The 27,869-nt window shown below is 45.3% G+C and overlaps 1 protein-coding gene across 1 annotated transcript in view; it reads right to left on the bottom strand.

Moving 5' to 3' along the window:
* Positions 1-1,395: 1,395 nt before the first annotated feature.
* RAB3B (RAB3B, member RAS oncogene family) overlaps positions 1,396-27,869 on the bottom strand; it is a gene marked incomplete at its 3' end in the record, with an annotated part of 50,952 nt that continues 24,478 nt past the window's right edge. The window contains exons 2-4 of the mRNA XM_082666710.1: positions 16,673-16,791; positions 13,313-13,437; positions 1,396-1,583 (exon numbers count right to left, since the gene is read on the bottom strand). Coding sequence (XP_082522836.1) covers positions 1,396-1,583; positions 13,313-13,437; positions 16,673-16,791 — 432 coding nt within the window. The remainder of the gene's footprint in view (positions 1,584-13,312; positions 13,438-16,672; positions 16,792-27,869) is intronic.

Here is a 27,869-nt window from a genome sequence, read left to right as displayed (position 1 = left end):
GTAGAAACTAAGCTTTCACCCTCAGAAGAATGAGGTTAGGATTGGGACCTCTGAGTTCACTTTTCCCAATTTTTTCAGGGTCATACCCCCTTAGATTTATTCTGCTTTGAATCACATTTCCCAGTTGGACTACTCAAGAGTGATTGAAACATGGGCTGGAGGAAAGGGCAGGATGGGGAGAAGACCCTAAGAAGAAGGGCAGATGGGATTAGAACTATTTGATTTAGAGAAAGGGCAGATTCCAGGGGTCATGATTTCTGTTCTCAAATCATCTAAGGGTGTCACGGGGCAGAGGGAGCAGAGACTGTGAAGTCTCTGACAGCAGAGCTGGTACAAATGGAGTGGGAAGAGGAAGAAGAATTTCCAGGAGGCAGATTTCAGCTTAAAGCAAGGAAAACTTTCTGATTATGAGAGATGGCCAAAGATGGTGTGGAAACTGAGCTCCCATCCCTGCCTAGAAGGTATGTTTAGAAGAGATTTGGCTGTGAGGCTTGACAGCCAATTGTCAGAGACATGAAGATTGGAATTGACTAGTGAGACCTGGTAAAATTTGGGATTCCACCAACTATAAATTTTTCAGATTCTGGGAGTCTAAGAACCAATGACCAATGTCATGGAGTTCCACAGTTAAGAACCTACTGGAAAGCAGCAAAATCAGAAATTCGTGACCTGTTTATCTTGCCTGTGTTTCTCTTTTTCTCTCTTTGTCTTTCTTGAGCTCATGCACTTGCTCTTTCATATAGCAGGAACCTTTGACATTTTGCAGGGGATAATCTTTTTCTTTTAAATGTGTTTCTGACTCAGCCTTTGCTCCTTCAGCATCATTTAGAGAGGCTGAGCTTTCTGGAGATTAGCTCTGGCCTGTCACCACAGCAACTGCCCAGGCCCTGTGGGCATCCGTGGTAACAGGCGAGGGCTTTGAGAAACAAGGCTTGTCTAGTGGTGAGAGGAAGCCCCACAGGGAGCCTGATATGAAACAAGCAGGTTGTGTATGGAGAGGTATTTTTCAAAAGGATTAGCTATGCAGGTGTGTCTCACTTTACACAGTTGGCCAGGCCCTGAAAAGTGTGCGTGGGTGTGTCAAATTTTGGTCAAGGGAGGAAATCTTATTTTAAAGGCAGGAAAGAGATTCGCTTTTCCAAGTCCCTGTAGTGAATCCCCTTCATAAAGTGGATTCTCCTTTTGTAAAATGAACCTCTGCCCACATTATGACCTAGTTAGTCTAGTGCTGAGTGTCTGTGAGTGGGGCCATCCATAGAGAACCCCAGGGGCATGCTTCCACTTTCACTGCAGGCAAGGAACAGCAGCAAATCAGCTGAGGGAAGACAGAGTATAACGGAGAAGCAAAGTGGGTGCGGTGCCACAATGAAGGGAGATCAGGACAGTGGGCCTTGCCTAGCATGAGCAGCTCTGCTGCAGCAGTGGCGGGGTGTCCGAGAGACGGGTGTTCTTGGAGGTGCCCAGCAAGGAGGGGTCTGTGTCCAGCGTATCAGACATCTTGTCGCAAATGGCATCCACCAGACACTCGAAGGCCTGCCTCACGCTGATGTTCTCCTTGGCGCTGGCTTCAAAGAAGTCAAACCCTGAGGATAGAAGAGAGACAGCAGTAAGGATCTTTCCCTTCCTCTTCATGCCCCCTGGCCAGAACACTCTGCATTAATACAGCCAGTGCTCAGGAGTAAAGCAAGAAGGCCTAATTCCACGGGCAGAGGATTCTGCCTCAAGGAGAGGGTACCGGGCAGGTATTACCTGCACTGGTTTTAGAGTCAGACGGATCCTGGCTCTATCACTGACCAGCTGTGTAACCCTGGGCAAGTCACCTATTTTCTTTATGAATCAATTCCCTGGTTTATAAATTGGGATAATTTTATCTATCTCATAGAATGATTTCAAGGTTTAAACAAGATGATGCATGTAAAGTGTATAGTCCTGTGCCTGATAACACGGCGTGTGTGTGTGTGTGTGTGTGTGTGTGTGTGTGTGTGTGTGTGATAATTAGGTGTCTTCTGAGAGTGACTACTTGACTATGTGTACACAGCACTTGAGCTTCCAAAGCATTGATCAGCATCCATTATCTCATTTGATCCTCATGTCACCCCTAGGGGAAGGAGGGTCCAGGCAGAGCCTCTCCATTTCACTAATGCTCACGCTGTGGCTCAGAGAAGTAAGCTGACCTGCCCAAGGTCACCAGTATAAGAAGCCCAAGCTTTGTCCTTTTTGACCAGGGCTTTCACTCCACTTTCCCCTGCCTCTACTCACCCCAGCCTGGCCAGTCTAGTCTGGTTCTGGGAGACACTCCAAGATCCACACTGGATAAGCGGAGCTTCATTTGCTCTGTCTACTCACAGACACACTGGGTTAACTCCCCTCAGAGGGGTTCCTCCTCCCTGAATTTCCAGGAATCGCCCTGGATCTCTCGCTCCTCACACGGACCCAACAAATTGCCCAGGAAAAACTGCACCTGAAGGGTGAGACATTCTTGTCTGTTTTGCACCTTGAGATCCTTAAAGGTACTTTCTGTGACAATGAACAGAACTTGGTTGTCTCAGGAGACATGAGCAAGGCCCTCCTGATTCAGACAAAGCGGCTGCTTTCCAACTTGGTCTTGGCCAGGTTGGTGGCAGCCCTTAGAAGCATAAGCCTCCATTCTCCATCATGTCCCTGCGCCGGCCTACTCTTTCCTCTGTTGTCTGTCCACCTTCCTCTTTCCCTTCCTTCTGAGTCCATCTTTATTTCTCCTCAAAATCTTTCCTCTTCCCTTTTTTCCATGTTAGCTCCTTCTTTTCCCCTTATGTTTCTCATACTCCTTGGGATCCTTAATATTAATTGAGTGCCTACTATATGCCAGATGCTATGCTAGGAGCTTTACAAATATTGTTTTCCTTAATCCTCACAACAGCCTGTGGGGTAAATATAATCATCTCCAATTTACAAAAGAAAAATGAAGGCTCTAAGAGATTACCTAACTCACACAAGGTCACGTGACTGTGTTAGTGGAAACTGGTTTTAGATCTGGGTCTGGCTAGCTCCTACATCCATACACACCCCTGCCTCCCGTTTCGGCCTCCTTTGCTTTTTTTTTTTTTTTTTGGCGGTACACGGGCCTCTCACTGTTGTGGCCTCTCCTGCCGCGGAGCACAGGCCCCGGACGCACAGGCTCAGCAGCCATGGCCCACAGGCCCAGCCACTCCGTGGCACGCGGGATCCTCCCAGACCGGGGCACGAACCCGTGTCCCCTGCATCGGCAGGCAGACTCCCAACCACTGCGCCACCAGGGAAGCCCTCCTTTGCTTTTATCTGACTACCACAGTGTCTGAATCTGGGCAAGTCACTTCCTCTTTCTGAATCACTTAACCTCTCTGAGTCTCGGCCTCCTTGTTTGTCAAATGGGAATAACAACAGCATCTTCCTGCTGAGAGCAGTCCTGGAGGACTGAGCAAGACAATGGATAAATTGCTGTACGAAGTTGCCTGTTACAATGACAGTTTCTTTCTGCTCGTCTTTCATCTGCTCCTCTCACTTCCCCTTCATCCCTTTCCTCCCTCTTTTGTCATCCTCTCACACAGAGGAGGGGGGTCTCTTTCCTCCTCCCTCCTTCTCCCTATTATCCCATTGTCCACAGAGAGGGCTGAAGCCCCCAGGTACAAACAGGGCTCCTCTTCCCCGGGCCACGCCAGCTTGAAGGCACTCGCAATTCCTGCCAGCCCGCCTCTGGTTGACAGCCTCTCCTGTAGCCCATTTCCCAACATGAGAAAGCAAGGTGCAGAAGTGCCGGCTAATTGAGGACATGTGATGAAGAAGGAAGTGGCTGCTGGCTCCTTATCCTCAGGCTGTAGAGACTTGGCTTGAGAGACCCTCCAGCATGTTGCTTTTCCTTAACGAATATCATAAACATTGACTCTCTGGCCTTTGACTGGTTTGTTACAAGTGACAGTGTTTGGGGAAGTGGGCAGAGTATGTTGCTTGCCTAGGAAAGGGGCAAACAGGTAAAGAAGTAAGTAGGCTTAAACCATCAGTTTGGATGAAGATGGGGACACAGGTCAAGGCCAGGATCACCAATCCCTCCTGAGGAATTGGCACTAAGGGGAGGACGTGTCCCATTGTGCAGGTGGGCAGTGGGAAGAAGTCCAGAAGTCAGACAGCCTGGATTTGAATATAGTCTCTGTCAGCTACCAGCTGTGTGACCTCAGGCAAATTGCCTAATTTCTCCCAGCCTCTGTATCCTCATCTGTAGAATGGGTGAATATCACCTACCTCATAGGGTGGTAATAAGAATTAAATGCACAAAAGTATGTGAAGTGGTTGGCACGTGTAATACATGACCATTCCCTTTCCCTTATGTTCCCAGCCCATCTGAGTCCCAGCTTCCTTGCCCCTCCATCAGTCCCCAGGGCCTTTGGGGAAAGCCTCTTTTTCTTCATCATTCAGGGTCAATCAATAAACCAGGTCTTTACTGAACAGTAACTTTGTGCCAGGTCTTGCATTGAGTGCCAGGGACAAGGGGAGACCAAATCTAATTGTGGAGAAAAGACACACTTATCAGAGTGTCAGTCCCTCACACGTTCATAGTCCTTAACGATTCCCAAATACAATTTTAAAACAACTTTTTGGGGGTATCAAGGCAAGGGTTATCACTTATAATTTACAGATAGGGAAACTGAGGCTCAGGGATGGGGCATAAGCCAGGGCTCTATCCCTTATGCCCCCTTGTCTCACTCTCAGTTGGGACAGTGACAGAATACACTATAATCCAGGTAGAGCAAACGAGAGGCTGTGCAGGAATGCGGCAGAGGGAGAGAGTGACAGGGGAGGAGAGGGGGAATAGGCTTCCAAAAGTTAGTGGCGATGGGTGTCTTTAAGGCCAGAACAGAGCAAAACTCTTCACCTGACTAACTTATTCTTTAGGACTCAGCTTAGGTATGGCTTTGCCTCCTCCTCTGTGCTTCCCTCTGCCACAGCACGTGTTACCGTGCATGGTGGAAGTCCAAGGAGCTCCCCAAGCAGGGACCACGTCATTCATCTGAGCTCCAGTACCAGCCAGAAGAGTAAGGGCTTGGTGAATGTTAACTGAATGAACAGACAGATGGATGCAGGAGACGGGAATGAGCGTGGAGGATGTGGTTGAGGGGCTGTGGACAGTGGGGTTCATGAGAACTCATCTCAATAAGCATGGCAAACCCTGTGCTGGGCACTGGGAACACTGAAGTGAATCAGATGAGGTTCCTAACCTTGAGAAGCGGAGATATACACACTGACAGTGTGATAAATGCTGGAAGGGTGGGGAGTGAGGGAACTGTCATGGCACAGAGGAGGCACTTATCTGAGCCTGGGGCCCAGGGAAGTCTTCTTGGAGAAGCTGATTCTTAAGCAGATATCAGCTAGATAAAGACATGTGTGAGCACATGCATGTATAGGACACCAGGCAGGGGAAACCGCATAAACACATATAATGGGACAAAAAACAGTCTTGGTGTATCCCAGTATGACCATAGCAGTTTGTTATCATTAGAGCAGCAAGCTCAAAGTGGTGACGGAAGAGGGAGTAAGTAACCAAACACGGAGAGCGCATATGTCAGGCCAAGGAGATGTCATCACTGCCGTCTCAAAGATACCCAAGGTATGAGAACTCTGATTCAAGTAACTGGTGCGTGACCCTGGCCAGCTCGTGGGTCTCTTTTGCTAGCAGAACAATCCCAAATGCACCTCCACCCAACGACTGTCAGACTCCTGGAAGGCTCTTCATTAGTAGGCCCAGGCGGTAACCTTTCCTCAGGTTCATTAGTCAGGAGTCTCAGGAGCTGAGAATCTAGAGAGCTCAGGAAGATGAGGACCACTTAATCAGACTATCCCCCAGTCCTTTCCTCCCTCTAATTGGCTTCAGAACAATGGAATTTCTGCTGCCTTTAATTGGGCCCAATTCTTAATTGAATCTGAGATGATTCCCACCCCCAAAATGCTCCTGTTTACCTATCCTGTCCAAAGGCAGCTGTCACAGCCCCACAGATTCCACTGACTCTGTCCACACTGCCTGCTTCTGAATTTGACTTTAGAACTCTTTTCAGAAACTCACAACTAGCTAAACTTGCTTCTCCTCACCCTGAAACTGCCCCAGAACATTTCTCCTCTACTTTTATGTTCAAATCCCTTCTCTAGCCTGCTCTGATACCTCATCATCTCCATCTTGTATCAGTCTTCAACTCAAGCCCCTCTGGTCACTGATGATTTTGGCAAGGGATTCACTGTCTTCCTTTCCACCCAGGCTTGTACTCATTCTCAGGAACTTTGGGTTTCAGGTGGACAATCTATCCAACACCCTGGCTCTTAATTTCTTAACCATCTCATTTCCAGCAACATTCTCTTCCGTTTTGTTTCTGCTATGCCCCTGTCCTTATAACTTGAGCTATTTTGACTTAGATTTGTGTCACTGGAACTCAAAGAGGTTTAATTCATCCAATATCCAGCCTCATTAGGTTGACACCCAAGATTCTGCATGGCTCAGCCTCTGTCCACTTCCCCAGCCTCATCCTCCTGGCTCACACCATGCTCCAGAAACATTGACACTTTCTTATTTGGTTTCTTTACTCATGCTACTTACTACTCTTTAGTTCCTACACCTAATCCTCTTCATTACTCACCTGTGGAATCCCTGATTCCACAGAGCCTTCCCTTTCTCTCCCCACCCCATCTCCACCACTCAGAACATACAATGCACCGCTCCCCTAGACTCCCATGGTACCTGACATGATTGTTTCAGTCAGAGTCCATCAGGAAAATGGGCACTATTCTTAAAATTTTAACTAGAGGGAACTGGTTATATGGGTGGTAGAAGAACTAAGAGGCCAAACAGAATACTGAAGAAACCCAGAGATTATTAACAGAAAAGAAAACTATTAATGGGGCCAAAGGAAGTTAAAACTGTGGGAGCAGGAGTCAGAGAAGAGGAGCAGCCTCTACTGGGGGAGCCTGCCAAGGGGTGGGGGAGACACACATGCAGGTTTTTCTCTTTTCCCCAACTCCCATCACTTGCCAGTGTCTCTCCTTGGCTAAACACAGCCAGAAGCCACTGTCACAGGAGGCTGGGAAACACAGCCTGCAAAGGTCAACTCCCCAGGGGGCGGTTTCAAGAGAGAGCCAGAGCTGGAGAAGGGTGAAGAATGCTAGTAAACAGGACGTTGAGATTATCTCTCTACTATTTTGCTTCCCTGGTCAATGAGCAACTTGAGAGCAGGGAACTTATTCACCTCTGTGGCACCAGGGTCCATCATGTGTTCAGTGATTGTGGCAGATTGTTCACCGCCCTCCCTGTAGAGGATTTTGTATTCCCACCCACTGCCAAGTGGCTTGCAGTGCCTCCTTGTGGGAGGAACATATCTCCCTTGTCAATCAACATCAGATTTCATCATGTAACTTGCTTTGGCCAATGCATGTGGGCATACCAAGTCCCAACAGAAGCCTTGAGAGTCTTTGTGTGGCTTAGGCATCTCAGATTGGATCTCAGAGTTGCATGACATGCACAGAGTTGCAGCTGACTTGCTGCTGGCATGTAATGTGAGTGAGAAATAAACCTTTATTATCCAAGCTCCTGACTTGGGTTATGTGTTACCACAACATAATCTAAAGAATTCTCACCAACACTGGGACTGAGGGTGAAATTTCAAGAGAAACTACTGCAAGCTTTTGGGAAAACACCACTGGGTGGTGATACAATGGAAGCGTTAAGATTTTGAGTCTAAAGGCTGAGTTAGAGTACTGGACCTGCCACCTACGACCTGTGTGGCTTAGAAAAGTTACATAATCTTCAAGTGAGAAAAGAAAGACACGGAAGTGTGGCACAGCTCATTGCATGCAAGAAAACATAAGTGGTCTGAACTCAGCTTCTTCAGTGTAATGGAGCTGAAGACAATGCCGCCTCCCAGACTAGGAGTGAGAGTGAGGGTCACAAGAGAATTGTTGTGAAAACACATTGTGAATCATAAGTCACTACACCAAGGTTAGTTATTCTCAATGTCAGCTAGGTCTTTGTTTCTCTGCACCAGGCTGAGTGATGCAAGGTTTCAATTCACCCCAATCCAAAAAACATTTATCAAGCACCTAAAATAAGCAAAGCCCTGTACAAGGGTCTGTGGGGACTGAGTGATGAGTGGGGAATTGTGTGAATTGAAATCATGGAGTCAGAGGGATAGAGCTGAACAGACCTTCCCACTCAACTAATCCAAATCCCCTGTTTTTCAAAAGGGCAAAATTGAGACCCAGAAACAGGAAACAAGATGCTCAAGGTTACACAGTAAACTAGTGGCAGAAGCAGAATAAAACCCTCAGTCTCCAAACTCCTAGGCTGATACTTTTCCCTCCACACTTCACTGAAGTGAGTGTTTATGTGTATGTTTCAAAACCACATTTTGAACAGGTTTCTCCTGCCCTTGTAGGCAGAAGCACATTTCTCTTTACTAGCATCCCTGGGCTCTAGTCTAGATCCATTCCCAGTCAGATCGAGGAAGAGACAAGGAGCCCCTTTTCGAGCCGCACAAAGAGGTAGAGGCCCTAACATGTCATGCTTCCTGGAATAGGAGTCCCTGAAACTTCTCTGCCCTCCCAAAGATCCACTTGCCTCAGCGTCTCTACAGCCTCATCCACGTCCCAGGAACTTTGAGGATATAGAAGACCTGCAGCTACTCAAAGCTTTAATAAATGTTAGTTGCTGGCCATATCAGTAGTTCTGGCTGAGAGAGTTGAGAAACACTAAAAGAAAGGGAGTCCTGAAGAGGAGTCCCATAAAGCAGAGGATGGCCCTACTGCACTGGCAAGCAGATCACTGAGACTTACTTAATAGTTGGTGTAGCAGAGGGTGAGGATGAGGAAGGCTGAGTATCCTCTCTCACTGCTCGCAGATATGATCACATCCTTGCAAAATTCTTGACATGGTCTGCAAGATCCTGCATGATCTGGCCCCTGCCCACCTCTCCACCCTCATCTCCCACTACTCTCCCCTTGACTAGTTAGTCCCTGCAACATGGTCTTTCAAATCTCATGAGCGTTTTCAGCTCTAAACTACGTTAGGGCTGGTCTTGATGTAGAACACTCCCCTCCCCGACCCACCCTCAATCTTTGCCTAATTTTTTTCTGATCCTTTAGTTCTCAGCTTAAGAGTTACTTTCTCAGAAGATCTTGACTCTCCAGTCTAAAATTAGGGTTTCTCTCTTTTTTACTTTCTTAATAGCACTTGCAGTGGCCTTATGTTACTCTTATCTGTCCACCATTCCTTCCTTTATGGAACTTCTACTTTAAACAACTGTGGTGGGACTATAGGTTACAATACTTGCCTCCCCCAGCCACTGGGACAGGCATGTGACTCACAGGTAGCCAATCACAGTCTTCCCTGAGATTGACATAAGGTAGTTGGGAGCAAGAATCCTCTTTTTGCAGAAGTTGGAAGATATGAATCTGGAGCTGCCATCATCCATCTTACTCCCCATTCAGAGTCTGACTATAGAAAGAGGCTGAAGGCATACACAAAGCTAAGAAATAGTGCAATTAAGTTGCACTCATAAGCTAATAAATTCTATTTTTTAAAATTAAAGTTTGTTTAATTTGGGATTTTATCACTTGCCCTAATGAGAGTCCTAAGTCAAATAGAACTTACCACAATTTTTAACAGGTTTATTGAGATATAATTCACATACCATACAATTCACCCATTTACACAATTTTTAATTATATATTTATTTGTATAATTATTTGTTTAGTGTCTCTCTCCCCCATTAGTTCCGTGACAGTAAGAATCACAGCTAAGTGCCAAGATAAAACCTGGCTCAGAGTATGTGCTCAATAAATATTTTTCAATAAACAAATGTACGAGTGAATGAGTATCTATCCTGTGCTGGGTGGCTGGGATAATGAAAAAAAATTTTAGACGTAACCCCTGCTACTGCTGAGGTCTACCAAGAGAGACAGACATGTAAATAGGCAAGTTCTGGTAAGCAGTAGAGGAAAGCTCAGGAAGTTGTGTAAGACTGAGATGGGTTACCTTGACCTACCCAAATCTAACCAATTCATTAAGGCCCTCTTTAAGTACCTTCCTAAACCCTGTAGTAAGAATTAATCTCACTTCCATCTGTTTTCCTACATCAATTAGATAGATCTTTATTGGCTCTACCACTTCCTGATTGTGTAATCTTGAGCAAGAACCTAATTTTTCAGAGTATTGAACATGACCTACCTTGAAGACTTATAGTGAGAATTAAATGAGATAATTAACACAAAGCATTTCATATAATGCCAGCCGTTATTACGATATTTGCTGTATAGTGAGGTTAAATGGTTAGAAGCACCGGCTCTGGAGCCAGACTACTGCTTGAATTCAAATTCTGACTCTACTTGTTACTAGCTGTATGACCTTAAGCAAGTTACTCAACTTCTCTGTGCCTCACTTTTCTCATCTGTTAAAAGAACAACTTGGATATAAGAAAAGTACCTATCTCAGAGGGTTCTAGGGGGATTAAGTTAAATGAGTAATACTTTAAACACTTAGAATAGGGCCCGGCACATGGTAAACACCTAATAAATGTTTAACTAACACACCTTTTTAAAATGCTAGTCATAAGGGTCTGGCATGCTGGCTATATTTTTTCCAAATATAAAATTAACTCACCTTTTAAAAACTTAGTCTTGTTTAACATTAAGGGCTTGACATGCTGATTATATATTTTTTCTAATACACACCAAAATATATACATAAAATCATTTTGCACACCTCCAGTGACATGAGTCTCCCGCCTGGAGAAGCACTACTCTAGACTCACACAATCCAATGATTTATGATTCCCTAAACACAGAGTGCTGTTCCTTGCCTTTGCCAGTGTTATTCCCCCGCCTGGAACATCCTTGCCTTTCTTTCTCACTTGGCTGCTCCTACTTGTCTTCAAGACTCAGAGTGGGCATCATGTTCTCTGACCCCAACTGAATAGGTGCCTCCTCTGTGCTCCCGCAACCCCGGCACATCCCTCTATCACAACATTGATCACCAGGTGGATCCCTATTTCTGTCTCAGACCAGGGAACATAGCCTATTTCACAGCACAGTACTTGGCATGGAGTAGGAGCTCAGGAAGTCGTAATTAGAACAAAGTAAAATGACATAGCCAAATACTTGACTCCATAAAATTTTAATCCAAACATAGTCTTGCAGTGTTTACTCACTGCCAGGCCATTTGCCAGGCACGGTGGGTATAAAGATAAACAAGACTCACTTCCTGTCGTCATGGAGCTTTCTGGAGACAAATATGGAAACAAGTGCACCCAAGTGTGATGGGTACTGTGCCTGTTGCATGTACGGGGTACACTAAGTGGGGGCACAAAGAAAAGAGCTGGGGGAATACGGAAGAGGCTTCAGAGCAGTGAAGATGTTCTGAAAGCTGAGTGGGCTTTCAACAGCTGGATAAAAGTAGGGGATGGGGAGTAGAAAAGAGACTTTCAAACAGATGGTACATCGTTGATCCAGGGACAGCGTTGGGAGTCTCGGCGACAGCAGGCTGAAGACATAAAGAGATAGCCTGAGGTCACCCATGTGAGGGCTTCGCCACATGTTCACTGTTCTGTGAACTATGGAAATGGGTAGAGGCACATTCTGGACCCTGAGAACCTCTGTGATGGGGTAAGAACCATCAAGAGCCAAATGGCCCAGCCTTCGTATTTATTAAGCACCTACAGTGTGTTAATTTCTATTCCAGGACACACTGGAGGACAGGAAAGGGAAGAAAGAAGTATAGGACACTCTCCTATACATCTACTCATAATACACATAACACAAATATATACAAGACACAACTCACACTTGTATATTATACAATTTTCCCACCTACCAGCCCAAATATCTGTACTTCAGAAACTGGCAGAGAATATAACTTTAAACTCCCTATTCCTCAATACTTACAGCACCTAGGTTGTAAGAAACACTTAGGGAGACTGGCTAAAAGCTAAGCAGTACTTCATTCTTCTAGAAGACTTCCCTAAGGTGATCCCACATTGAACCCCAATACAGAAAAGAAAAGAAAAAAAGGAAGAAAAGAAAGGCTGCTCTTTTAAGCAAGTGTAGGTAGGTGTCCTGCTGTGCAGTCACTGAGACACAACTGAGGCACCTGGGTCTCAGTGGAGCACAAGGATCAAGGTGCTTTAACCCTGGAAAAAGCTGCATGCTTAAACCACGTTGTCTCATCCCTCATACAATGACTTTTGCCGTGAATTGTATTTTGGTGACAAAGCATCAGTTTACACTGAGAGAAATTGTAAGACACAGCCTACAATGTTCAGTGTTGTAGTTGCTGTAAGGCATGTTAGATATTAAGGATGTTGTCACATTCAGCATATAGAGTCTGCTCTACAGTTGCCAGTGGAGAGCAGTGTTTCTCTGGAATAATGGGTTTGTTTTCATCTTAAGGACCATCTCTGAACCATGTAACTGATTATGTTTCCCTCTTTGCAATGGTTGCTGAGAAGCTCAAAGCAAATATTTTGGCCCAACTCTTGCACATGCCCAAAAACTTATAAAATATACACTTATCTCACCCCTGGCCTCCTCTTATGTTCTCCTACACTTGCTTTCGCTTTGCTTCAATTGTCTCACTTATTTTTTTATTGATGTATTGATACTACGATGATTTTTATAGGATACTTCAAATCCTTTGTGGAAGGAGCTGGTTAAAAAAATGATTTCATAAATTTACATTTTATTTATACATTCAAGGACCTCCCTGGTGGCACAGTGGTTAAGAATCCGCCTGCCAATGCAGGGGACACGGGTTCGATCCCTGGTCTGGGAAGATCTCACATGCTGTGGAGCAACTAGGCCCGTGCGCCACAACTATTGAGCCTGCACTCTAGAGCCTGCGAGCCACAACTACTGAGTCTGCGCACCACAACTACTGAAGCCCATGCACCTAGAGCCCATGCTCCACAACAAGAGAATCCACCGCAAGAAGAAGCCTGAGCACCGCAACGAAGAGTAGCCCCTGCTCACCGCAACTAGAGAAAGCCCGTGTGCAGCAACGAAGACCCAACGCAGCCAAAAATAAATAAATCTATAAAAAATTGTTTATACATTCAATGTAACAAAATATACATGTATCATAAATAATGAATACCTAGAATTCACTAGCACAAAGCCCATATGTACATCACACAAATATGAAACAATACACACAGAGCACATATGCACAAAATTCACAATCACAGCACATCTTTAATGTCACAAATACAAACACACACTTGTCCTCTCCATTTGCCCCACTCCCGTGCATACACATGTGCCGTGCACATACCCAGCTGCTCTGCGAGGAGCCGGCCCTTCTCAGTGGGAACAACCCTCTCTTCCTCCATGTCACACTTGTTCCCCACCAGGATGACCTGTGCATTGTCCCAGGAGTAGGTCTTGATCTGAGTAGCCCTAAAGAGAGACAGAGAGATGACGGTGTTAACGACATCCTCCTAGGCTAGAAAGGACCCTGCAAAGCTCACAGAAGCCCCTTCAGTGGGGTTCACAACACACGAGATACTGTCAGCTAATTCATCCTAGGACAGTCAGACCTCTGCTCCTGCTGGCTGTCACAGATGCTGACCCTTAAGCCCTGGTTGCAAACTTCACTCACCTATTTGGAGTCCACCTCTAATGCCCTCTCCTCACAGGCAGAGAGCTCTTTCTAAAACATCTATCAGATGATTCGTCCTTTCTTAAAAGTCTTCTCTGGTCCCTGGACTAGCTAAGCGATGAAGTCTAGATCCCTCAGTTAGGCGTTCAAGACCATTTACATCCTGTCTCTCCAGCCTCATCACCCTTCCTCTCACTTCACAAACCTCACCCATTCCCCAAAGGCTCTTCCATGGCATGTGCCTTTGCCTTTACTGGAAATCCCTTCCCCACACTAAGTCATCCTCCAAGGCTCGGGGCTGATCCCACAGTTGCCTGGGGGAGGCTTCTCAAGCTTCCCCTGGCCCAACAAGCCTCTCCCTCCTCCTCTTCACTGAGGCCTTAGATCATTATTATTTGTAGAAACCAAAATGTCAGCAGTGGTTTCCCTCACGTAGGATGATTATGAAATTTTATTCATTTATTTATTTTTGGCTGTGTTGGGTCTTCGTTGCTGCGTGCGGACTTTCTCTAGTTGTGGCGAGCGGGGGCTACTCTTCACTGCTGTGCACGGGCTTCTCATTGTGGTGGCTTCTCCTGTTGTGGAGCATGGGCTCTAGGTGCATGGGCTTCAGTAGTTGTGGCACTCAGGCTCAGTAGTTGTGGCTTGCAGGCTCTAGAGCGCAGGCTCAGTAGTTATGGTGCACGGGCTTAGTTGCTCCGAGGCATGTGGGATCTTCCCAGACTAGGGATCGAACCCGTGTCCCCTGCATTGCCAGGCAGATTCTCAACCACCGTACCACCAGGGAAGTCCCAAAACTTTAAAAAAATACTTTACCTTTCAAAATTTTGAAAGTGAGCATGTATTACTTTTATAATGAGAAACAAACTTTTAAACAGAGGAAATAAAATCAGACCATTTTATTCAGGAGACATCTTTTTGTGTAGTTGGCCTAACTCTGTCCCCAAATACCTCATCAGGTAGAAACAATTACCTTCCCTTTTGTTCCCCTACTCTTTTTTGTGGCGCCTGTCACATTCGGCTGAATTTATCTGTCTCTCCTTGAGAGCAGGGACAGGCTTATTCATCTTTGGGGTACCAGCCCCCAGCATAGAGCACAGAGAAAAAAAGTCATTGATTGTCTGATGAAGGAAGAAGCCAGCAAACGATTGATCCTGAAGCAGATCTAAATAAAATCTGACCCTATCCTGACACTGACAATCTAACTTAACCCTAACTGCAACCTGGACCAATAGCCAACCCTGCTCCTAAAGCTCATCTCACCACCAATCTTCTCTTTAAGGGTGAAAAGCCACTTCCTCAAAGGCTAGAATTTACTCAAAAACCATTTGTGGTGAACCGACAGAGAGCCAGGTTCTGTGCTGGGTACTGGGGCTTAGATGGCAGGTGGGTGCTAGGCTGGGACCAAGTTTCCCAGAGGCAAAACTAAAGGCCAGAGCTTGGGAAAGATAGACATTCAGTCTTCAGCTTCAAGACAGGTACATGGAGCCAACTCCCCAAGTCTCCCATGCCACTCTTCTGTCATCTTCCTCCCTCCTCCCACCATGATCCAGGCTCAGCTCCCAGATTAGCAACTTAGGTTATTCTTGGAGGAATCTTCACCAGGTGTTAAAGTCACTGTGTGCCTGAGGCAGAATGAACAGCGACTGATGGAGAGAGGGAAGGAGGTCAAGGCCGACAGGGAATGGGCAGTGTGGAGATACTTAAAGAAAGAGCTAATCACTTCGTGGTGGGAGGTGGGGGGGAAAGATGGAGACATGGGAGAAGGGAGGAGAAGAGAAAAATCATGACTGGAGGAGGGAAGAGAGGGAACAAGAAAGGAAAAAAGCAGGAGAAAAAAGAGGCATAAAGAGAGAGGAAGGGAAAAAAGAGGGAGGAAAGGAGAAAAAAGGAAGGTGGAGAGAAGGACTTGTTAAAAGGAAAGGGGGAGAAAGGAGGAAGAAGGGGATGACCAACAGACTAAGAAGGACAACACATGGGTGACAGGCAGGTGGGTGGCACCCTAGACTGATGCTCAGAACTCAGGGGGTGGTGGGGAGAACGTGGCAAGCAGCCTGCAAGGCCACTCCCAGCTCAAGGCTCCAAGGCACCAACAGTGCTGCACATAGTCATGACAACTGTTCCTTGGGAGACAGGAAGTCTTCAAAGGGTAGCTGTTCGGCAAAGAAGAGCGGGAGACAAGCCTGGCACTGGCCAGCTCCGCTGCTGTGTGCCCAGCCTACTCAGCCTCTCTGATTGTGAAGAAGAGCCAGGCACACACGCTCCATCTTCCCCATCCTTTCCACTGATTAGGGGCACCGGGTCCTGGCCCTCTGTCTCACGTGCCCTTCCTCTCGTGCTCCCTTCTCCCTGTGAGTAATGCTCCAGGAAGAAAGATGTAAGTTGCTCAGAGGTTATACCTCTGGGGAACTGTGCCGATTTCTATCGTATCAAGATATTGAATCTTTATGAACTTGGACCCCCGGCCCAGGGATAAACTTTATAGGGAAGCAATATGTGGATTCACTTAGCACTATGTCCAGAATGATGTCTCTAAAACACTAATTTGAACCTGTTGTTTCCCTGTTCAAATGTCCTCACCTACCAGATAAAATCCAAATCCCTCACCCCAGCACACATAATCCTTCATGACCTCTGCTCTTCTTACCCTCTCACTTACCTTCTTATCTTTGCACATCTGTACTATTTTTCTGGAACATTCTTACCCATTTGTCCCTCTGGCTAACTCCTGTTCATCTTTCAAAACGCAGCATATGTGTCAGCAATTCCAGGACAACTTCCCTGACTTTCCAGGCTGGGTCAGAGCCCTCCGCTGGGTTCCCACAGCCCTGGTGCCACTCTCATCACTGCACCTGTCACATGATATTTTCATTGCCTGCTCACTGATCTGTCCTGTCCTCTCATCTGTGAACTTTTTGAGGACAGGAGCCATGTCTGATTCATTCGAGTTTCCCTAGCACATAGCAGAGAGCCTAGTACATACTAGGTTTTCATGAACAGTTTGATGAGTGGGTGAAGGAACGAATCTCATACCAGTCTTGGACAGCATTGAAGGATTCCTCATTGGTGACGTCATACATCAGGATGAAGCCCATGGCTCCACGGTAATAGGCTGTGGTGATGGTCCGGTACCGCTCCTGTCCAGCCGTGTCCTGGGTGGGAAAAGGAAAGTGTCAGCCTCCTAGAAAGTCTGCTTTGTTTCTAAAGAGTCCCCAGGACAATTAAAATCATCCAAAGTATATTTAAGGAGCACCTATTATGTACCTTTTATTGTACTTGGTGACTAGAATAAAATGGTTTCTGAAACCTCATAGAAATTAATAAGAAGATAATTAAAATCCCAATAGAAAAATGAGCAGGAGTAAAGAACAATTCACAGAAGAAATGTAAATGGATAATTATTATATTAATAGGTTTTAACCTTATTTTTAATTATAATTCCCATTATAGTTGAGGATGTAGTGAGATGTATAACCTCATACCTTGCTTGTGGGAATGACACTTGGTTCAATCTTTCTGGTAATCAATTTGGAAGTCCCAAGAGCATTAAAAATAGTTGTACCCTTTGAACTAGAAATTTTTCCTTCTAAAAACTTTTTCTACAAAAATAGAATATCAGACAAATATTTATGCACAAAAATGCTTCTTACAACTTTATTTAGACATTGAAAAACTGACATCAACCTATATATTCAACAATAGGAGAATGGTTAAAATACAAGATTTTTAATGTGTTTATTTATACAAGAATATTTATTATAATGGAACAATTCTCGTATGTGCGATATAATGTCAGTTTCATAACTACATATGCAGAGAAGGAAACTGGAAAGAAACACATCAAAAGGTTAATAGTGATTATCTCTGTATGAAAGATAAGAATTACCAGGATTTTCATTTTCTTCAGCTATTTTTATTTCCTCTATGCTAAGCATGTATTACTTATATAAGGAGAAACAAATAAACATTTTTACTAAAAAAAGACAAAGACAATTCTTTATCTCAAGCAGCTCACAGTCTAGTTGGAAAGACAAACATGTAAGCAAGATAAGCCAAGCCCCACAATAAAGTGTTGCTGGAGTACACTGGGATGCTTCACAATGTCCACACGGTCCTTATGTGAGGGACCAGCCGGTCTTCTCTGAATCATTAGTTTTAGATGTGTGATACTTGAGCACGTATAAAACATTTCCTCATATATTATCTTATTTAAATTTTATAGTAATCTCTATGAGGTAGGGATCAGTATTTACATTTTGTAGTTGAGAATGCAAAAATGCAGAGAGGGTAAGTGATTTTTCCAAGGCCACAATGCTGGTGACAAAAGCTATGCCTTAAATCTAGGACTTCTGATTCCAAGTCCAATGCACATACCATTATACCTCAATCAGTGAAAGATTTATCCACAGGCATTTACTGAACACTAGCCATAATGATAATAAAAACAAATAGGGACATCCCTGGTGATCCAGTGGGTAAGGTTCCATGCTCTCAATGCAGAGGGCCTGGGTTCGATCCCTGGTCGGGGAACTAGATCCCACATGCATGCTGCAACTAAGAAGTCCACATGCTGCAACTAAGAGTCACACGCTGCAACTAAGAAGTCTGCACACCGCAACTAAGATATCTGCACGCCACAACTAAGAAGCCTGCATGCTGGACTTCTCTGGTGGCACAGTAGTTAAGAATCCGCCTGCCAATGCAGGGGACACGGGTTTGAGCCCTGGTCCAGGAAGATCCCACATGCCGCGAAGCAATGAAGCCCGTGCACCACAACTACTGAGCCTGTGCTCTAGAGCCTGCGAGCCACAGCTACTGAGCCCGTGTGCCACAACTACTGAAGCCTGTGCACTTAGAACCTGTGCTCTGCAACAAGAGAAACCACCTCAATGAGAAGCCCATGCACCACAAAGAAGTGTAGCCCCAGCTCACTGCAACTAGAGAAAGCCCATGCGCAGCAACAAAGACCCAAAGCAGCCCAAAATAAGTTAATTAATTAAAAAATTAAAAATAAAAAATAAGACGCCTGCATGCCACAACTAAGACCTAGCACAGCCTAAATAAATGGTTAAAAAAATAAAAACAAATAATGAGAACAATAAGAATTATAGCCTGCCATTAATTGTACATATGTTGCACCTGTTATCCATAAACTTCAGAAAAACCCTGTAGGGTACATATCATTACTCCCATTTTACAAATGAGAAAACTGAAGTTCAGAGAGATTGCCCATCAAATGTAAGATTTGGGATTCAAAACAAGTATGTCTGACTCCTACACCCATTACAGTATATTGCCTTGGCTATGAACCATACTTTGTGTGACACAGAAATGGAACAAGGACCATCCTTGCCCTAAGGAAGCCTCAGTAAAAGTAAAGAGGTGGCTAAGACATACCACTGAACTCATAATAGCAATATGTGGCAGTGTGTCATCAGTACCGGCTATGTGGCATAAAGAAAATGTGTTACACAAGTCAGATAAGGTAGAAACATGGTGGTTTTAGGTAGTTATGGAAGATGTCAAAGCAGAGATAGTGTACCAGTTAGGGTAGACTGGGTTATTCAATAATACGCAATCTCAAAATCTCAACAGCTTCAAAAACAAGGTTTTATTTTTCACTATTTTTACATATCCATCAAGGGTTGGCTGGGTGCTCTGCTTTTTGTCTTCCTCATTCCAGGATAAAGAGTGACAGGGTGGGGCTTCCCAGGTGGCGCAGTGGTTGAGAGTCCGCCTGCCAATGCAGGGGACACAGGTTCGTGCCCCAGTCTGGGAAGATCCCACATGCTGCGGAGCGGCTGGGCCCATGAGCCATGGCCGCTGAGTCTGCGCGCCCGGAGCCTGTGCTCCGCAACGGGAGAGGCCACAACAGTGAGAGGCCCGCGTACCGAAAAAAAAAAAAGAGTGACAGGGTGGCTACGAGAGGGAAAGAAAGTGTATGAGTCATGTGTTGGCTCTTCCACTTTTCCCATTCACTGGCCAAAGCAAGTCACATGCCCATACCCAAGAAAGCACAATCCTATAATATGCCCAGGAGGAGAATGGGAAACGTGGTAGATGGCATAGCCACTCCCATGTACCAAGCCCAGGAGCATTACCTACAGATGTGCTTACTTGGTAACAGAAGGAGACAACAGGGATTCTCCGAAAGAAGAATTTTCCAAGCAGAAAAGTGAAGGAAAGGTATTTTGGCAGAAGGAAGATGTTTTTCCAGTGACTACTTCAGAAGAACTTAAGGAACAGCGGGAAATGAGTAGATGAAGCTAGAAAGAGCTTTGAATGCCATGCTATGGAGTTTGAACTTGATCTTTTTAGGGTCAAAGATTTTGAGACAGGAGATTAACATGATTGGATCTGAACTTTAGAAAGATCACTCGGACTCTGATGTGGAGAATGAACTGGAGGAAGTAGAGATGGGAGGCAGGAAAGCTGGTTGGTTAGATCTTTGCAGTGGTTCAGGTGCGACCTAAGATGGATTTGAACTAGAGCGGTAGCAATGAGGATGGAGTAGAAATAGACTCAAGAGGTATTTAAGAGGTGAATTACAGGGCATGATGACAGATGGGTTTTGTTTCTGGCAGGGCTCAGTTTCTTCATGTCCTGAGCAATTCAGCTCTGACCCAGACTTGCATATTACTCAGCAAAACAAAATCCGCATTTAACACACCCACCATCCTTGGAGAGCATAGGAATCACCATCTTCTGTTTGCTGAGCAGGTTTTTGGGTGTCTTACTCTTTACCTCAAGCAGCCTAACAGAGTATTCCTTCTGACCACATACAGTACTTCTCCTTAAGAGTTCTGGCAAACAGAATTTTATCCAGCTCATGAATGGGTGAGTGGATGAATGAATTAAAGAATGAATGAAGAGATAGATGATTGAGTGCGTGAGTGAGTGAGAGTGAGTGAGTAAACATCTAACACAGGAATCTTAGGCACTAATATTAGAGAAATATTCACTGTCTGCCATATCTCACAAAAGCTCTGTGTGTGTGTGTGTGTGTACCTATGAAACACTGCAGCAGAATTTGATCCTCCCCTCCCACACTCTTACCTCTGCTTCCTGAGCTCCTCAGAGCCAACACAACAGATGAGACTCCTCCCTCCAATCTACAGGCTCAGACCTTAAATCTTGTCCTGTAGGGTTTAGAATTAAGCCACCTGTCCAGACTGGTGATCTAAAGGCCCAAGCAGGATTTCTGAGCAACTGCACTGACAGCAGTTCTCATCTCTTCTCATTCCACCCACATTATACCATTTCTCTATGAGAGTTTCCAGTCTCTTATCTCTGCCTGGAGCCTGGCCCTGTGCCCCAGCTCTTTGACAAAGAATCCTGCCACCCAATTGATGCCCAATTAATTGGAAATCCTGGTATAGAATAATAAATGAGCTTGGACATGGAATCAGTTTCACCTCTGTACTCCCAGTGCCTAGCACAGGGCTATGCACACAGTAGGGATTCAATCACCACCTTGTTAAACAAAAAGGCCACATAGTTTTAAGGTTAGGAGCACGGTCTCTGGAATTAGACTTCTGGGTGTAAACCCCTGTTTTAGCACTTACTATGTGACAATGGCAGGCAGCCTCTAAAATGGCTCCCAATGATTGCTGTCTCCTGGTATTCATGCTCTTCGGTAATCCCCTCCTGGGGCAATTTTCCTTTCGGGGGCCTTAGTTTCTTCATTTATAAAACGGGAATAATAACAATACCTATTTCACAAAGTTATCGTGAAGATTAAGAACGTTATTATATCTAAAATGCTTGGAACAGTTCCTGATACAGAGTAAATGTCACTTAGGCATTATTTTTGTACTTCCACAGTCAGCCCCAGGAGCAGGGCCAGCTTCCCAGGGTCTGCCCAACAGGAGTGAATGAGTATCATGCCATGTGCCACTTCCTTCTCATTCAAACCTGCCCAGGGCTGCCTCCACCCAGGGTCTCAATATGATGCTTCCCTCAAGGAGCAGAAAGTGGCCAGACAGAAAGGGAATGGATGAGTTAAGAGTTGAGCAGGCTTTGGACTTCCCTGGTGGCTCAGTGGTTGAGAATCTGCCTACTAATGCAGGGGACACGGGTTCCATCCCTGGTCCGGGAAGATCCCACATGCCACGGAGCAACTAAGCCCATGCGCCACAACTACTGAGCCTGCACTCTAGAGCCCACGAGCCACAACTACTGAAGCCCGCGCACCTAGAGCCTGTGCTCCGCAACAAGAGAAGCCACCCCAATGAGAAGCCCACCCACAACAATGAAGAGTAGCCCCCGCTTGCCACAACTAGAGAAAAGCCCACACGCAGCAACAAAGACCTAATGCAGCCAAAAATAAATAAATAAATAAATAAAATTTATTTTTAAAAAAGAGTTGGGGCTTCCCTGGTGGCGCAGTGGTTGAGAGTCCGCCTGCCGATGCAGGGCACACAGGTTCGTGCCCCGGTCTGGGAGGATCCCACATGTCGCGGAGCGGCTGGGCCCATGAGCCATGGCCGCTGAGCCTGCGCGTCCGGAGCCTGTGCTCCGCAACGGGAGAGGCCACAACAGTGAGAGGTCCACGTACCGCCAAAAAAAAAAAAAATTAATACAATAAAAATAATAAAAATTAAAAAAAGAGTTGATCTGGCTTTGGTCTGACTCCCAGCTCTGCTACTCATCAACTGTGTGCTTTTGGACAGCTTGGTTCTTTCATCTCTCTGAGGCTCAGCTTCCTCACAATTCGAATGGAATAATAATGCTTACTTTGTAGGGTGTTTGTAATTAACTAAGATTATTTTAAATGTCTGGCTCATAATAGATACTCAAATATAGGAGTATTTGTCATTTTCATTATTATTTTACTTTTCTAAGCCTTAATTTCCTCATCAATAAAGTGGTGATAATAATACCAGCCCTGAAGTGGTTATGTGAGGATCAGTGACAATGTACTGGTAGAGCTTGGCAGAGTGCCAGGTACATAGTAGGTGCTCAGTGAAGTTCATAGTAGCTACTGCTATTACTGTTGATATTGTTGTTGTTGTTGTTATTCATCTAAAGAAAAGCAAGGTTGGAAACAACAATCCAGCTCTCACTACCCTGTGCTCAATAGAAAGTAGCCCAGAGAATCACTTCTAAACCTCCCTCTCTCTTTTATTTTTAAAAATCACTTTGACGAACATTGATTCCCCTCCCACTGAGGAGAGTCAGAAATAGAACCAAAGAGGAGACAGGAAGGAGGAGAAAGAAAGAGGCATGACTCACTGGCTACTTGAGGAAGGAGACCGTGTCATCAAGAGCAATCAATTCACTTCTACGAAGCAGACACTCATTGAGCTCTTCATATGGGCAGAGCCTTATGCCAGAGAGCGGACATCATGATGCACAAGCCACCATCCTGGCCTGCAGCAGCCCTGTCAGTGTGGCCGACAGACACTTGCTATGTGCCAGGCGCTTTGATAAGTGCTTCATATATGGGATCTTATTATTTGTACTAACAAAATAAAACTGCTATGTGCCAGGCACTATGCTAAGCACTTTTCCTACTGTAGTTAGTTTTCAAAACAGCCTTGAAATACTGTTATCTTTATTTACAGATGAGAAAAATTTAAATAACTTGCCTACAATCTTGCAACCAGTTCATGGCAGACAGATTCAAAGCTAGGTCTGATTCCAAAGCCTGTGCTCTTCCTGGGATGCCCTTTGCGCTACGTTATTTCTCTTAATTATTATGTCAGCCTGAAGCAGGACGAGTTTGAGTCCCCATTTTATGTATGGATTAACTGAGGGTCACAGAGGTTAAGTAAATTGCTAGAGTCACAAGCTATAAGGAAGCAGAGTCAGGATTCAAATTCGGTCTTTTGACAAGTGTGTATTTTCAGCACAGCCTATAGCCCAACCAGACTGTGTATTCTGAATCCCTCTCTGCCCCTCAGGACAGGACCCAGCCCACCCTGAAGCCTTCCAGATAGGAGATCCTCCAACCATGTCTAAGACTTCCTAAGGCCAACAATCTCCCCTCCACCAGAGGGTAAGGCTGGAAATCACCCACAAAGCTTAAATGGAATCACGTGTGTCTGGCACACAGGTGCTCAACAATATTAGTTATGTTCTCTGTCTTGATTGAATCATTGATCCAACACAGATCCATCATTTCTTTCTGGAGTTTCCTCCTTGTCACCCACACATGCAATACTAATTTCTGCTCCATATGTCTGTTCATGCTACTCTCTCTGCCACATATGCCCCCTCCCAGCTCCTCCACTTGTCTTGACTATCAGATTGTTGAGTTCTAAAATTAAAAGTAAATCTTAGAAGTTACTCAATCCACCCGCTCACTTAAAAAAGGAATTCCTTCTACAGCATACTTACATTGAGTGTTCCCAATGTTGGATGCCTACCACCTCCAAAGGCAGCCACTCCACTGATGGACAGTTCTGAGTATTAGAACATATCTTCCTTCCATAGAGCTGAAAGCTGCATGTGGTAATTTCTATTCATTGATTTAATGCTGTTCTCTGGAGACCCAAAGAATAAATCTATTTTTTCACTCATGTGGCAGCCCTCCAAATATTTAAGTTCTAGGTTTGTTTAGCTCACACACACACACACACACACACACACACACACACACACACACAACAACTGCGCCTTGAAGAGGTGAATGATGAAAAGAGGCTTAAATAAAACCAGGTCTTCTGACTCCAAGAGACCAATGCACATGGCACAGGGCTACATCCCTGATATTTTAAATCACGTGTGACAGGCACCACAATTAAACAGAATGACCAGAACAGTGACGGGAACTTGAAACTGTGTCATGGGAGAAGCAACTGAAGGAAGGAAGAAGCTTTGGGGAATCCTACTGCTATCTTCAAATATCTAAAGTGCCTAAAGGGAGGGTATTCCTCCTTTTCCTTTCTATTTTTTTTTTTTTTTTTTCAAATCTTCACTGGGCACTGATTCTGTGGCAAGTGTTGGCTAGGTCCTGAAGATAAAAGGTTGAATACTACACATGCCTACTTGGAGTCTACAGTGTCTGTTGACTGGAAAGAGAAATGTGCATTGGATGGGGATTCTGAGGCAGGAGAAGCCCATTCCCATAGAGCCTTCTAGCACCTTTCCTTGAGGCAACACTCTTCCTTTGGAGCTCAGCTCAGCAGAGGAACTGGCCTGACCATCCTGGCAATGTCAAATGCTCCAATTACAGGTTCTCCTGGCACCATGTACTTCTTCTTTTTAGCACTCCTCCCCACTGTAATTTTGTATTTATTTGTGTAATTATTTGATTAAAGTCTGTCTTCCCTGCCAAACTGCAAGGGCCACAAGAACAGGATGTCTGGTTTTGCCTACTATTGTGTCTCCAGTGCCTGGCATAGCCCTGGCACATGGGGTGGGGGAGACTTCCAAAAAATACTGGTTGAAAGGGTGAATTTTGCGGGTGACTGCAACATTTTTGACAGAGCACACTGAATGTCAGATGGGAATTTCTAAAAATCCAAATCTCATCTCCTTACTCTGGGACTAAATCCCTTCCCCGGCTGCCCACACGATGGGGTCCAAGCAACTCCATAGAACGTAGACCCTTCAGGATCTACTCAGGTTTCCTTTCCAGTTTCTTCCCTCCCATTCCTCCACTGAACCAGTGAGTTCCAGCTTTGCCTAACTAGTGGTTTCCCAAACACTGCTCCTTCACACCCCTGGGCCTTAACCTGATATGCTCATCTTTGCCTGAAATCCCCTTTCTCTTTTATAATTCACAATCTTCTTCAAGGTCACATCCTCGGAAACTTTCCTTGGCCTCCTCTCCTCTGACAAAGTAACTTCTTCCTCTGCCCTTTTATGATTTGGCATTATATCATCACACACATCACATTTATTATAGCTACTGGTTCATTCATCTGTCTCCTCTTCCAGATTATGAGCGTCTTTTTTTTGCCACACTGCGCGGCTTGCTTGTGGGACCTCAGTTCCCTGACCAGGGGTCGAACCTGGGCCCTGGCGTTGGAAGTGCAGAGTCTTAACCATTGGACCACCCGGGAATTCCCTATGAGCATCTTGAGACCCAATCTTTATTTAGCTAAATCCCAGGCCCTCAACTATAGCATCTGGCATATAGTAGGCACTTACTAAGAATGCTGGTGAATGAAACTCAAGGGCTGATTATGTGCTGAGGAGGGAAAACTCATTTAGAACCTCAGGATTGGTTGGAAAAGCACCTGTGAGAAAAGGGTCACCTCTTCTTTCTGATTCCTTTCCATGTTATAGACAAAAGAGGGAGGCCCAGAGCAGTGACAGACTTAAGAGATCACACAACTAGCAAGAGGTTATCTCTGGGGCCTCCATCCCTGGATCCTGCCCTGTTATATACATGCTCCCCCAGCCAAACTCCTCCATCCCCCCCTCTTCAATTCATTCCCTCCAGGCCAGGTTGGGGGGTGGGGATGATGACACCAGGGACGCAAGTAATAAGAGCTTCTGGGCTGGTTCTCCCCTCACCCTGCGCCCCAACCCACAGCTGCCAAGCTCCAAGCCCTTTGTATTTTGCAGCACCTGGGAGCCGAGACATTACGTCCCATGGGACTGGGAGGAAAGCCGAGGGAGAGAGCTTTCCGGGGAGGTTCAGTGTAGCCAAGGAGAAGCAGAGGACTGAGGAAAGGAAAGAGTATTCCGTTAAAGCTGGCTTGGTGTTACACCCATCTGTCCTCAGTAGTACAGACCACGCTCAGAGCACCCTACAGTTTACAAGCATTTTTGCTGCATCATCTCATTGGATCCTAAGAATGACCCTGTGATACAGATTTTTTAGAGCCAGAAGAAACCAATCTTTGAGGTCATCCAGTCTGACTGCTTTATTTTGCACATAGGGAAATTGAGACTTAGAGAGGTAACTTTCCTAAGGTCATGCAGCTACTTATTTTTTGGTTAGGCTGGGACTCAAATGCAAATATTCTGACTCCACATCCAGTATTCTTTCCAGCACACCATGAATTATTGTCACTATTGATTTACAAGTGAGAAAACTGGAGTCCAAGTTCACATAGGTAGTAACTGGTAGATCCTTGAGGGCAGAGGGCAGGAAAGAGGTCACTGGAATCCAGGACTTCCCTGCCCATTGTAATCCTATCTAACCTTTGAGGTCCAAGTCAAAGGGCACCTATTCTAGGAAGTTCCTTGGGATCCAGCAACATTTTTTCTGGGCCTTCACAGAATGTAGTTGGGCCTTTAATTTAGCCATAGCAGAGCACAGAATATTAGATCTAGAAAGTCCCTGCGAGAGTCATCAATTACACAAATATTTACTGAGCCTACACTGTGCCGGTAAGACCCACGTGATCCCTGCCCTCGGAATTCTCAGACTAGCAGGGAAGCTACCTCACACGTGACAAATCCTGTGACAGGTACATATAGGGTCAACTCCCTCATTTTACAGATGAGGAATCTGCGCTCAAAGAGGTGAATGCCCTGGTTCTTATTTTTAGCCTTGATCTCACACAAAACCCTCAAAACCTCAAATCCTCTCACAGATACTTTCCACTAAGATGTAGGTACTACATTTTACTTCATGCAGATAAACTGAAAGTTATAGGGGTTCCTTTCATTGCCCTTCAATGCATCTGGCATATCTTAGGTGTTCAATAATTTTTTTTTTTTTTTTTTGCGGTACGTGGGCCTCTCACTGTTGTGGCCTCTCCCGTTGCGGAACACAGGCTCCGGACGCACAGGCTCAGCGGCCATGGCTCATGGGCCCAGCCGCTCCGCGGCATGTGGGATCTTCCCGGACCGGGGCACGAACCCGTGTTCCCTGCATCGGCAGGCGGACTCTCAACCACTGCGCCACCAGGGAAGCCCAATAAATAGTTTTGAATGAATGGATCACAGAACCTATATCAGGGATTTGTTTCAATTCTCATCTATAAATCCTCATTTAGACTGTGGATTTGGGGCTATGCCTTTTATTTCTGTAATAAAAGGAACAATGTCTAGAGTAATGTCTAGAGCAATACATGGCACCTGGCAGGTATTCCAAAAATACTGAATGAACAAAGGAATGAATGAATGAGAGAAGCTGAGTAATATTATCTCTCTGTTGCCTTAAATAACAAAGAAGACATTCCCCAAACATACTCCTCTTCTCAAAACCCCTCCTTTCCTCAGCTCCTCTGAAACCTCGCTTCACCAGCGCTCTCCCTACATCTCCCCTGCTCCTGCTCTGTCTCCTAAACTGGCTCTTTATCCCCTGGGCCCCTTACTTCCAAGT

This window comes from Grampus griseus (genome assembly GCF_964374135.1).
Source record: "Grampus griseus genome assembly, chromosome: 1".
NCBI lineage: Eukaryota > Metazoa > Chordata > Mammalia > Artiodactyla > Delphinidae > Grampus > Grampus griseus.
The sequence above is the reverse complement of the archived record's forward strand: the minus strand, read 5'-3'. Positions and strand labels throughout refer to the sequence as shown.